This window comes from Diadema antillarum, unplaced genomic scaffold, assembly GCF_040938485.1.
Source record: "Diadema antillarum isolate AM-2024a unplaced genomic scaffold, OU_Dant_1.0 seq00001140_RagTag, whole genome shotgun sequence".
Lineage (NCBI taxonomy): Eukaryota > Metazoa > Echinodermata > Echinoidea > Diadematoida > Diadematidae > Diadema > Diadema antillarum.
The window spans coordinates 170,836-184,408 of NW_027271952.1; the positions used below are offsets into that span (position 1 = coordinate 170,836).

At 39.0% G+C, this 13,573-nt stretch overlaps 1 protein-coding gene across 1 annotated transcript; it reads right to left on the reverse strand.

The window, feature by feature from the left end:
- Positions 1 to 256: 256 nt before the first annotated feature.
- On the reverse strand, positions 257 to 11,181 carry LOC139744145 (centriolar and ciliogenesis-associated protein HYLS1-like). The gene is made up of 11 exons (XM_071654599.1): positions 11,107 to 11,181; positions 9,551 to 9,673; positions 9,197 to 9,259; positions 8,588 to 8,685; positions 7,803 to 8,005; positions 7,323 to 7,378; positions 6,697 to 6,827; positions 6,152 to 6,212; positions 3,916 to 3,979; positions 1,472 to 1,553; positions 257 to 427 (listed from the first exon to the last, which is right to left on the reverse strand). The coding sequence occupies exons 2-11, from the start codon at positions 9,648 to 9,650 to the stop codon at positions 257 to 259; spliced, it is 1,029 nt and encodes a 342-aa protein (XP_071510700.1). The 5' UTR covers positions 9,651 to 9,673; positions 11,107 to 11,181.
- Between the last annotated feature and the right edge of the window lie 2,392 nt (positions 11,182 to 13,573).

The window sequence follows — 13,573 nt, forward strand, 5'->3', positions numbered from 1 at the left end:
GTATGCCACACTATGCACTCTCTTGAGCAGTGGTCCTCTGAGCTGCTTTTATAACAATAAACATGCGTCGACACAAAGTCTATTTGCTCCTCGTTGAAGACAGCCACTGGCACTCAATGATGAGCCAAGGGTAGTGCATGCCATTGATGCTCAAGTTTTGACACATACCCTAATCATCTTGCGCCAAATGCTATGCTATTCTGCGCAGACATTGAAATCTCCCCAGTCTCTAAAAGGGATCCTGCACAGGTGGCCACTAGAAACTGAAGCTATTTGAAGAAGGCATCTGCTTGTGGGCAAGCTGTGTGCGCACAGCCCAGCGCAGGGCTTGGCGCTTCTTGTCGGATGGCACGACATAGGTGTTGGGCACATAGACTCTGGGCGTCAACCTCGGCTGTACCACTTCGTCCTTGTGCATCATGTGCTCCTGTGGTGGGGAGAGCCACATAGAGAGAATTACAGGGACCTGTAAATGCAATGCACAGGCCAAGAGCACTTCACACAGCTATAATCTTTCCATTCATTTTCAAAGGGAACACCATTAGTGTGTAAATTGGATTTCTCTGTCTCTCCTCTTTCCTGATCTTCTGAATTAAACTCACATGATTCATCACAAAAGATTATGGCATTTCAGCATGCCTCATTGGTACTGTACAAAGACAGACAAATGCATTAGTGCACCATAGAAGAGGCACAAAAGCAACTATTCCCTGCTCGAGTATGTACGCCCATGAATTTTTTATCATGGCTACTACAAGACACTGATCAATTCAGTGCTTATTTATGTCGATGTAGGGCAATTTGTCAATCAGTTGCAACTGTTCCCTATTCCTAAACTTAGACAAGTCCACCTTCATATACACATGGATTGAGTGAATGCAGCAATATGAGTAGAACACATTAGTGAAAGTCTGGGGGAAAATGGACAATCCATTCAAAAGTTATGAATTTTTAAAGTATCTGCCCAGTCACTGCAGGATGAGAAGACTACTACAGTGTATGATGTCACAAGCATAGAACAATATCAGGAAAATATAAAGAGAATTTCACAAAATTTTATTTATTAGAAAAATCGCACATTTCCTTGACTTGTCACTGACATATGTTGAGGGGAATATCATCCCCCCCCCCCCCTGCCATCTGAAAGAGGCAAGTGTAGTGTTCTTTTATCATGTGAGAAAAGTGAAAATATGTTGAATTTTCTTCAGTATTTTCTGTACATTATTCTACTCATTTGACATCACAAGCTGCCATAGTCTTCTAATCCAGCAGTGACTGAGCAGAAACTTCAAAAATTTGTAACTTTTGAATGGATTGTCCAATTTTCCTCAAACTCTCACTGATGTGTTCTACTAATACTGCTGCATTCATCCAATCCACATGACTATGAAGGTGAACTTGTCCTTTAAGGTTACACAGTAACACAGCATGCTGTAGGAGCAGGGTTAGCTGCAGTGAGAAGTTGGCTTACCCTCACATTCCACCTCAGTTCCTTGTGCTTCTTCTCGCCAGGAGCTTTCTGGGAGCTCCACTGAGCCCGGTACATCTGATGCCTGCACAGGCAACAAAAAAGGGATTTATCTTTACATCACAACATCATAAAATCAATCAACATATTCCTTTTGTTTGTTTTAATTTGTCTGAAGAGCTTTTATAATAGAGAAACAGATTTGGGCTGTGGGATACTAATTTGTGAAACCAGTGAAACACAGATTAAACAAACAAACAAATAAACAAACAAACAAACAAAAAAAAAACACCCCCCCAAAAAAAAGAAAAGAAAAGAAAAGAAAACCAAACAAACAAACAAACAAACAAAACAAAACAAAACAAAACAAAACATGTCTAGGCCAGAACAACATTACACTAACGTTACCACAGTTACCAATTGTATTACATGTACATACAAAGTTGCCTTTACAATAAAAGTAGTACAGTTGTATGTCAAACAACAAACAAGCTTTACCAAGCTTAACAAGCTTTGGCCAATTGAACGTTAAGCTGCCTTTCAAAAAAACAAAAAATAATGTGAGTTGAACTGACAACTGCTCAAGTTAACAAAAAGATAAAATACCATTGCAAAGTGGTATTCAAGCAAGGAACTGACTCTTATTCTGTCAAGGCAAAAAAGTGACACATTCTGAGCTCAAAAGAAATTAACTCTGAACACACAGGCGGCACGACTGACAGTGCACGTGTAAAAAAAGGCTCAGCTTATCTACTACAAACAGTGTGAGAATGCAACAAAAAAATGTGCAGAATAAAAAAACTAAAAATGTTGCTATGGCGACTGATGCCTCCGCCATAATGCATGATCCTCCCAATAGGTGTATAGTACAATGTCTTCACAATGTGTAATGACAGTTTCACATAACTAGCAAAATACTGAAATGACAGGTTTGTCAGAAATATCTTTAATGTTCACTTTCTTGAACTAAGTTTGCTATAGACTGATTCTGTGACGCGCTATGTGTATTTTTGGCATGGGCAGCACCATTAACAAGGTGTCTCAGCCGACCCCCCTCCTCTCTCCCCCACCCCCTTCCGTGCGCGGAATGAAAAACTGATGCATGGTTGCTTCAGCCAATGGGAGTCTCGTACTGAGTGCGCAAATGCTTGCTTAGTGCGCGAACCTTTGTTACATGTGCGCGATAAACATGTTGACCGTGGGGTGGGGGAGAGGAGGGGGGGTCGGCTAAGACACCTCATGGCTGCGCCCAGTGCCACAAAATGTCTGCTGCCCTCAACGAACCCGAATCGGTCTATAATTGTCTAAGAGTGCAGGTACACGTATTTGGGGAATTGAGGATTTTTACTTGACTTCTGACCGACCCTTTTATAAGTTTATGCATTGAGTAATTTTCAAGGTATGAAGAAAGAGTGTAATTACAGCACGAAATAGACCTCTTTTTTTTTTTTGCATTTAAACCTGGCCTTTGACCCTTAACCTTTGACCTTCTGGCTGGAAATTTCCCAGAGAATCTCCATTAGGTAATACATGTATATATTAAGTTTTAAAACTAATAATGCAAGCATTGCATATATACTAGCATATGAGGGAAATAGTAAAATTTTGAGTTGACCTTGACTTTTGACCCCTGACTTTTGACCCCCTGACTATTGACCCATGACCCCTAAATTCCCTAGATAATCCTTGCCAGTCAGTACATGCATATGTACCAAGTTCCATGAAGACACATTGAACCATTCGCGAGAAAAGTGAAATTGTACCATTTTCACCTAACCTTTGACCTTATGACACAAAACTCTCTCTGGAGAATCTTTACACAGTAGTTCATGTCTACACTAAGTTTCAAGAAAATACCTTCGGGCATTGCATGGATATGGGGGAAAAGTAACATTTTCAGCATTTGACCTTGACCTTTTGACCTTTGACCTCTTGCCAATGTCACTAAAATCTACTCAACTAATTGCCCTATCATACCTCATCCTTGGACCAAATTTGGTGAAAGCTGCTTCATCCAGTTTTGAGTTATCACGTAAACAGATAAATTTTAGGATTTCACCTTGATCTTTGACCTTTGACCTCTGTCCGATTTCACTAAAAAATTAATCAAGTAATTATCTCATCACACATCATCCTCAGACAAAGTTTGGTGAAATTTGCTTGATCCAGTCTTGAGTTATCGTGTTAACGGATACAATTTATTATTATTAATAATTTCATTATTTGACCTTGACCTTTGACTTCTGGCCTTAGGCCAATTTCGCCCAAAATCTAATCAAGTAATTGCCCCATCATACTTTATACTTGGACCAATTTTGGTAAAATTCCATTCAATACAGTATTACTCAAGTTATCACGTGTACGGACGGACAGACAACCCGAAAACATAATGCCTCCGGCACCACTTCGTGGCGGAGGTATAAATAGAAAAGATGATGGTAACTGACCTTGTCACTGGATCTGTCTTCTTATTGTGTTTCCATGTTTGGCTGGCACTTGATGGTCGTATAACTACAAGGGGAAATTCATATTTAAAGGAGACAAAACATGTGTATGTCAAATAACTGTGCACATTCAAATTCACTCAAAATTAGAACTCCTTAATTCTTTCTCATATTTCCATCCATAAAAGGGATTTATTAAGAGATGCCACAGCAAAAGTGTGGAAGTGTTTTCATGACATGGTGTCAAGGAAAACTAGTGTATACATATTTCCTGTGACATCTGGCACCTATTATTGATAAGATATTGACTGGCCAGTACAGATTTGGCATCCCATGTGTGTCAGAGCATTTCTTGAAAGGTACCACGTATGTACATGTACAGTAAACCTCGGATAAGTCGACGTCGAGTGAGTCGAAAATCACTTAACTCGAAGCAAAATAAAAAGTCCCGATTTTTCCCTATGTATTTTCTCTAAGAAATATTTGCATAAGCCGAAGTACGAGAGTCGAATTTCGGCTGTGTCGAAGTAAAACATTCAGTCCCTTTTGTACAAAATACGCGTAGTTTACATCACTTGAGCCGAAGAAGATTTGTCTGGCATTCTCATTACATTTAGAGGAGAACAAAAACAATCGGCATGTCGCAGAACCCCGTCCCTGGCCTGCTGCAGGTATAAGCATGCACACTCACCGTACCGCTCCGCACGCATGTCGAATACATACACATGTATACATGTATACACACAGCACATCCATCCATACTTTATCCATACACACGGCACATCCATACTTTATCCATGTCAAGCCAGAACTCCTTGGTCAACCAATCGCTGCTTTAATATTTTAGTGACAGGCCAAGTGGGCGGAGCGTGTTTGTGCGTGCCCGGCTAGCTGGCTGTATAGTTTTGTTCAATGGAGGTGGGATGGGCCTGGGAGAGTGTTTGTCTCTCAGGGTAGGTTGACAGAGATGGCTACCTATGTTGCACCATAGACATAGCACATGCACATTGCCACATTAGCGCAGACATTCTCAGAACTACGTTTAACTACTAGTACTTGTATTGATACAAATTCCATGTTCAATTTAGAACAAAATAAGAACATTATCTTCAAGAACAGACAAATTTGAATGCAAACACACACACGCACGCACACACACACACACACACACACATGCATGCAAATGTACTATAATACATGCACATAACTGTGAGTCGAAAAAAAATCGACTCTCGCGAGAGTCGAAGTTCACTTAAGTCGACGCATTTTTGTCAGTCCCGAGAGCTTCGACTCATGCGAGGTTTACTGTATTTCCAAACCGAGACATTCAGAATAGAGAAAATATTTCTATGCATGAGAAAGAGAGTGCAAAGGGAGGAGAGAGGCATGATTTATAAGACTAATTCTACCATTACTATTCACAATTTGATCTATGAAACCTTATCATTGTATAATCTTTCTTGTATGAGGCAATTGTCCATCTTTTGGTATTCAAAATTTCATAGGCAATCACAAGCTGTTTCTATTTCACTTCCACCACTGCTGTCATAGAGTTTCACGCTGCTATCTTGCATCAAAACTGAAGTTCACTTCTTTTTGGAATGAACAATCATAACAATAATTTGTCATATTTTCCTCTACTGTATTTATCATATGGCATAATTTGTTCTACTGATCCTATATTTTACCACATACAAACAAAGAGGAAATTAAGTCAATACGCTGTCAATACTTAATGGCAAGATGCAACTCTTAATTTATAGGTGTAGACTGATATGCTTCTCTACAGCCTCAGAACGCTTGATCAACTGAATACCTCATTCTTTGGCTCTTTTCATTTCCACGACTTTTACGGCAGATTACAACTACAGTGACAGCAACTGCCCTCATTATCCACAACCATTTGACTACCATCTAACACTGATATGTCACATGCAATTTTTGAAGAACCTGTTGATAAGAAATGAGTGCTCCAATTGGCAGTAGCATGCATACTGGTATAGAATTGTGCAACATCTGAACTTTCGTAGGAGTATTTCCCTTAACATTTCTGTGCTAAAGTATTGGCACATTTCTATACTCTTGCAGCTTCATAATTACATACTTGGATCTAAAGGAAGTGTGGGCAAAACAGAAGATTCTCATTGCTTTGGCATAGGGACAGTGTATCATCAATAGTAATTCACATAAACCATTTAGACTACAACACTTTCAAACTTTGACTACAACCAAAACTTACATGAACGAGGGAGATGAGGTTTGTAAACACTTTCTTCATCACCAGCAGGCCTGTGTGAGTACTGTTGACAGTTGAAAACAATCAGTAATGTTTGCTTTAAAACAAAATATCACTGAACGTGACAAAGTCATGATTCCCCATGATTGATGAAGGAATGATATACGGAAAAGATTAGATAAACCAATTTTGAGGCATTCACATCAAATAACATAATAAACAGATACATGTATGTGCCAGGAGATTTCATGTCTCAAGAAATATAGCCTCTCTAAGCAAAATGACATTTCATGCAAGGTGATTATGCATCTTTGAGGAGGAGTTTGTCTTTTGTCACTCAATTCTTTATGCAAGGACAACATACACTGTCTCTATCAATGAGTGAGTTATGTATACACCCACTGGAAAGAAACACTCTACCTTGGTTTCAAAAAATATAAAAAAGGAACAAAAATGTCATCTACATTCATGACAATTAGCATAGATAAGATGTTCTGAGGCAAAGCAGTCAGAATGGATAAGATGCTGGGGCAAAAACAATGGCTTACCAAGCCCTGTGAAGTGTTGCTTCTACCTATATGACGCCTGAAGCTGTCGAGACCAACACTAGATGTTTCCGAATCGACTTCGTCGTCACGAAGAGGAAGGCGCTGCAAACCCTCATTCAAGTAAGAGATATCTGCTTTTTGAAGGAGAGCAAAAAGAACAGTTTACCAACAATGATCAATTTATGAACAGACTGAGAAAGCCTCTCTATCTGCAGGGATGGAAACTTGCTACAGTACTGATGCCAAGCCAACACACAACAACTACCACAATATACTACCCAGTTTACATGGTGCATGCATTTTCACTTGCATATTACTCCATATTGGGTGATTTGGTGTAGTCCTGATGCATTTAATAATTCTTCCATTTTCAGTACTGCTGTTGGTATGTTATAACCCCATCAAATGCATGACACAAAGATTAATGACTTCGGTGTAAGTGTTGCTTATTCTCAAACTACAATTGCTACTACTTCATCAATTTATTTTCAGTGGCTATATACATGTAAATTGTTATGCCTAAACATGCTAGGGTAGCAAAACAACATTTTGATTTAAAGTCATTCAAAGACAAAAGAGAGGAGAGAAAGAAATGCAAGGAAAGAGAAGAAAACAGCAGACTGTACCTGATTCACTCTCTGTCACAGATTCGTCAAACACATGGGAGACACCATCTCGTTTCCTGCACAATGATAGAATGTCAGCCAAAATGTAAAGGGCATAAGATGAATAATACTTCACTCAGCAAAGCATTCCTCTACTCCAAAAGCCTGCCAGATGAGGATGTAGAGATGCATACAGAAATTGCACGACCATAGTGCTGCATGCCATCGTGATAGTGGATGCTTTGAATACGGATCACAAACTTGTCTACTTTAATGTACTTTAGCCCACTCTGATCAAGACTTCTAATATGGCTTATTCAGTCAATTATCATTATTGTCATAATCAGTTTTACTGACTGCGAGTAGTATGGGCATTTGATATCTACATAAAACAATCACTTTGCACTAGCAGCAAACAAACAGAAGATGCTAGCTCAAAAATGTGACACAGATGAGATAAGATAACCCTGGCATTCACTGTCTACTGAAACATATTCTTACCTGACTACTTTCCTCTTCAGCATAATTCGTTTTTCTGCAGGCTTTGCTTCTCTCCTCTGGTATGAATTATACACATTGGGGTCAATGACCTGTGGTGACACTGCCCTTCTTTCTGAGTGGGCTGCCGGCTTTACACCTCTCATGTGACCAGGAAATGGCGCAGTCCTGTTTTCCTGGTCAAGGCTGGATTGTGCAGGTTTAGTCTACACGCAGGGAATGGACCAAGCAACAGACAAAAATCGAAGAGATTGTAGTGAGACCAAACTTTATTTTCTCCAAGTGTGTTTCAGATATTGACAATGAGAAAGCTATGATGACCAAACTTCAACTCTGTGCTTTATTTGTCTGCCATTACAGGTTGCTGAACTTCCAGGAACACATCTTGATATCTATTTTGTACATTTTTGAAGAACATCTCAAATCATTTAGTGGAATGCAAACACAGCGGCTGTAATATTTATATGTTTTCAAGTGAGGATCCTGTTCAAAAAAGCTATGGTATAACACCATTTTGACTATCCTCTTGTTCCAAAACTGAAATGTCCAAATTCAAATACTGTATGTGGTGTGTAAGGGGTACCAGATAGATCAACCTTTAAACTGTAAAAAACGTTTTTCATCTGTTCCCTTGTTTCTAACCTGTTTCTTCCTTTCCTTTCTCTCTTTCTTCCTAGTTTACTCCCTCTCTGAAAAACATGTGACTTGTCACACTGACACCATGCACAGAATCAACACAGGCTTTGATTTTTTGACATGGCATGTTCATGAAGCCGAGATCTACTCACCCGAGCTGCTGATGAAGTGGTTTGTCTGTATGTTTGTGGTTGTGCGTCACTGTCCTGTGATATCTCTTCGCCAGTTGTGTCATTAGCATCAGTTAAATCTGAGTAGCAAAAATAACCAACCAAAAACAAAACACTCTATTCATATTGTCAGACAGTCTACCAGAACATGGAATCATGGTGCAGTCCCCCCTTCTTTTTCACAATATGTGAAGTAATGACAAAATGTCATGTCATCTTGAACTTACTTGAAGCTTGTCAGAATATTTTGTTTTCCTATTTCCAAATATGTCTCCCTCAATATTCACTGGAGAATCTGTGGTAAGTTTTGAACAAATTCCAGATTACATTAAATGTAATCACAAAAGCACAGAATAAATAGGGGGTAGATGGAGATATATAGCATTCTCCTGTTGTTTAGCATTTAAATAACCAACAGAAACAAAAATAATTGATAATAAGTGATAATTCAGAGTATGGTCAGAAATGATCTCTTCCCAATCTCTTGTACTGCATTATTCATCTCCCTAAATAGGTGTTTGGATTTTATAGACAATGACTAGTCAGACTGGAACTCAGCACAATTACATCACAGCAATCATTTGCACTTACCCACATCAGAATAGTCAACTGGAGGTGGAGGTAATTTGTCCTGATCAATCAACTTCTCCAGGTCTGTTATTGACAAAAAAGAAAAGAAAGAAGAAGAATGTTTACACAAAGGGTGTGCTAGACAGGGATTGCACATCTGTGTAAAAATGCACATAAGAAAGTGAAAGACACACAATGCACATTCAAAACTAAATGAAGGGAAACACTGTAGCCTGACAGTTGGTAGGAAAACAGAATGTCAAACAAACTGTTTTCTTTCAAGCTTTACGAAACAGAAGTGTGAGAATAAAGGAACTGACTCAATATACGAAGAGTAAATTTAGGCTATGCAGTGTTTTGCTATGCCGTTCATACCTCTTGAAAATTGTGCTATATGGTGAGCTGGCACATCACGATAGCCCAGAAGCTGCAACTGGTGTTTGATGTCACCTTCAGTGAAAACTAAGTCAGCCATTGTACCACCTCTTGGTAGGAAAACTATAAAATATAACAAAGAAGGACAATGACAGAAAATGTTGTAAATACCGTATCAGACAGCTCTTAATATTAAACATTTCATGAATCATGTCTTGTCAAAAACTTCCTGCATGCAATGTCTATGAAACAATTAGGCAGATTAGCTGCTGTTAATAAGTTCTATTTCATAGATGTCCAGTGTGCACTGTATATCTAAATCATTGTTGCCAAAAATATTGGAAAGTCAACTTTAATGAAAAATGTTGTCTGCTCTTGACATCCCACACAAGTCCAGACGGGTACAAAACCTATGTCATGTGGTACGTGGAGCTGGAGTCACTACGCTACTTAACCCCGGGACGCTCCGTATACACAGTTACACACTGTGGGAGCGTCCTGAGTCAATAGAGTGCTATATCGGTAAGCTTGAAAAACATACACACTCAAAAAACATACTTTTATAGTATACATAAGATTCTTATCTAATTAATACCCTTCGTTCACCTTGTTCTTGTTCACATTGGTCCAATGATCTTGAAAAAACGTTTTTTTTCACGGCCATATACGGGTCCGTAGTCCTAGCTCCCCATCCCATTCACCATTTTCGAAATCAGTATGCAGTACACTGCGCACGTAAATATTCATGTGCTGGCGGAGTCGCAATGCGTTTAGCCTTCTGACAAGGCGTGCGCGCGCGCACCCACCCAGAAAGCAACGCAATATACAGCGAGAGGGTTTGCCAACAGTATGATAAGGCCTTGCCACAAAGCTACACGACTTGATGGCCAGCGCATGCGCACAAATCTCAAATCCATTTACTGTATAAGATGTAGTTCTCCCGAGTTCCTCTCGACCAAGTCGCATTTAACTCATCAAACCGAGCAGAAAGGGACTATTACCAGAACCAAAAGTTGAACGCAGTCAGTCTTCAACATTACATCTTCACCTGTAAGTCTTCATATTGCGGAATTTTTGCGATTTCATATTGATTTTTAGGCGCTATACTTCGCCTGTCATGATCATGTCTGCTACAATGCGCAGCCCCAACACTGCGTGTTGGGGCTGGTCGCAGTTATACGCTACTGTGATCTCTTTGAAGTTAGTTTTAGCCATCAAATAATATGTGAATGTGATGACAGTCAACCTCGCCTAAGTCAAATCTAGTATTGCAGCAGGGACCAGCGAAAACACTTCGACTTAATGCCGTATCGTGTGGACGTGTACTAGAATCTAGCTGTAATTTGTAAATTACTGTGCTGTGTCGAGCGTTTCGTTTGCTATCCACCGACATGGAATTCATGGCATGGGACTATACGCATTGTACATTGCCATCACGACCATCGACCAGCAACTTAAAAACGACAACTATGCAATTTATGGCAATAATATAGTACTATCGAGCTATCGGAATAAATTCACATGAACGTAAATGGATGACCAATCAATACACTCACAATATGGCTCTGACGACGGTAATTATAGACTTTCTAGATGCAACGACAGTCCCAGCCAGCTTCGGAGTTTTTAAAATTCTGCTAGCAAATTTCCGCTCACTCTGAACGAAGAGGGCAGCATACTGAGATCCCCTCCTCCCTCCAAGCTCCGTCCTCGATCCTCGGCCTCCTCCTCGAACATATCCCACCTCCTCCTTTTCCTCAGTGGCGGATCTACGGTGGCCGTGGTGGGGTAGGTGGTACAGTATAACCCCCACGGGCTCCTTTTCATGGGTGGAGGGTTCTTTTGTTTTGTCATGTGGTTCAGGGGGGTTCTCTCCCACCCCCACCCCCAAAGGAATGTGTCTTTTAGGTGTTTTTTTTTTTGGGGGGGGGGGGTTGTTTGTTTGTTTGTTTGTTTGGATTTTGTTTCGTTTTTTTTTTTTTTTTTTTTTTTTTTTTTTTGCTTGCTTGTCAGCGGATTTGCAGAGAGAAGTGGCATCAAAATATGAGACCCGCTCTGCCAAAACCCGAAACTTCTCGGCAATTGTGATTTCGCGCTACAGCCCGAAAAAGGTCAAAAAGTGACCTCAGGGACCAAATTGACATTTTGGTATCATGTTGTACGGGAAATTTTCTAGTTTCTGATGATATCAACAACATTTCAAAATACAACCTACAAAATGTGAAATTTTGAAGAGAAAGGTGGTATGTCAATCTCAAAAGTTGACCAAAATCTTACGTCTAAAGACCAAATCGCCTTTGCTTACGGCGAAAATGACTGTTCTTTTGGCGATCGTGTCTACGATATTCTGCGTTGAACCCTGACACATTTGGTACCTACAGAAAGCTTTACCACTGCTTATTCCAAATTGAGTATATGAATATAAGAACGACCCAAGTCCATGGAAGACCATTTCGAGTAAACTTAAAAAAACTTCCTATCTTTTCTATTTGTCCAATGATATTCTATTTAACTGTGATGGGAAGGTAACATTGTATATACAAATTAACACATGACAATTAACATTTACATTAATTGTGGAGAGGCCATTTTGTGTGATGGACTTGTTTCATATACATGATATTCTGCTATAGAGATGAGAGAAGGACGAGAGAGGGCGCTATAATATGAATGTAAGAATGACCCAAGTCCTTCATTCTTACATTCATAATTAATTTATTTTAGGCACTTTCGGGGGTAATTAGGATTTATCATTTATACACAAGACGCACAAAAATCCTACTGAGTTACTTGATATGCTTAACTCTGAGTTGAATCACGTCAATGATTGGATTCAAAGTAACAAACTATCTCTAAATCTAAACAAAACTAATTTTATGGTGTTTAGTAATACAATCACTTGTTTACCTGGCTCAATTTCAATCACAGGAGTAAACTTACAACAGACAAATTCAGTTAAATTTCTTGGTCTTTTAATTGATTGTAAATTATCTTGGCAGGAACAAACAAATCATTTATGTAAGTTATTATCAAGAAATTTGGGTGTTATACAGAAGCTTAAGCATGTTTTCCCCACATATATATTACGTACCTTATATTCGACTTTGTTATTGCCGTATCTTCATTATAGCATACTGGCCTGGGGGAATTGTTCCAAAATACGCCTGGAGTCTATCTTTAGAATACAAAAGCGAGCTGTAAGAATTATCAATTGTACCAATTATTTAGCACCGACAAGCCCTCTGTTCAAAAGTAATAACCTCTTAAAGATTTTTGATATATATTCTTACTCCCTTGGGATATTTATGTACCAGTTAACTAAAGACGAATTACCTTATGCTTTCACTCCCATGTTTGTAAAAAATAAAGTTATACATTCCTACCCTACAAGACAGGAAAATTCATTTCACTTTTCTCCCGTGAGAACTGCATTTGCTCTTAAAACAATAGTACATACAGGTCCAACATTCTGGAATAGCCTTGACTCCGACATTATTGAATCGTTGTCATTGAACTGTTTTAAACGTAAACTAAAAAAATCCCTTGTGCAGGCTTATATCTAATAATACAACATGCAATTTTATTTGAACTCCCTCTTCTTTATCAGATTCGTTGTTTATCATATGTATTCCATGGTATTCCATGGTTGCCTTTTGTTGTTTTTTTTACTGAGTCATTTATGTCAAGGCTATTCCTGAATTAATGAATCATTATGTATCATGTGCGTTTTTGCGCATTCTTACAGTTACGTAACTGTGTTGCTCGGGTGACAAGGAGTCTTGTTAACGCGTTACAGGTGGCTACTTTGTATTTCGCTATGCTTTCGTATATTCTATTCCTTTCCTTTGCTCTTTTTGCTCTCTTTTCTTTTACGTCCCTTTCCTTCCTTTCATAGTTTTCGTTTCTAGGTTGTTTAAGAAGACCAACACTTTCATATATACAGGGACCTATACATTACAAGCTTTGCTTTTTAGTAGGTCCCCACATTTCATGTTTGTTAAATTGTCTTCTCTTGTATTTTTT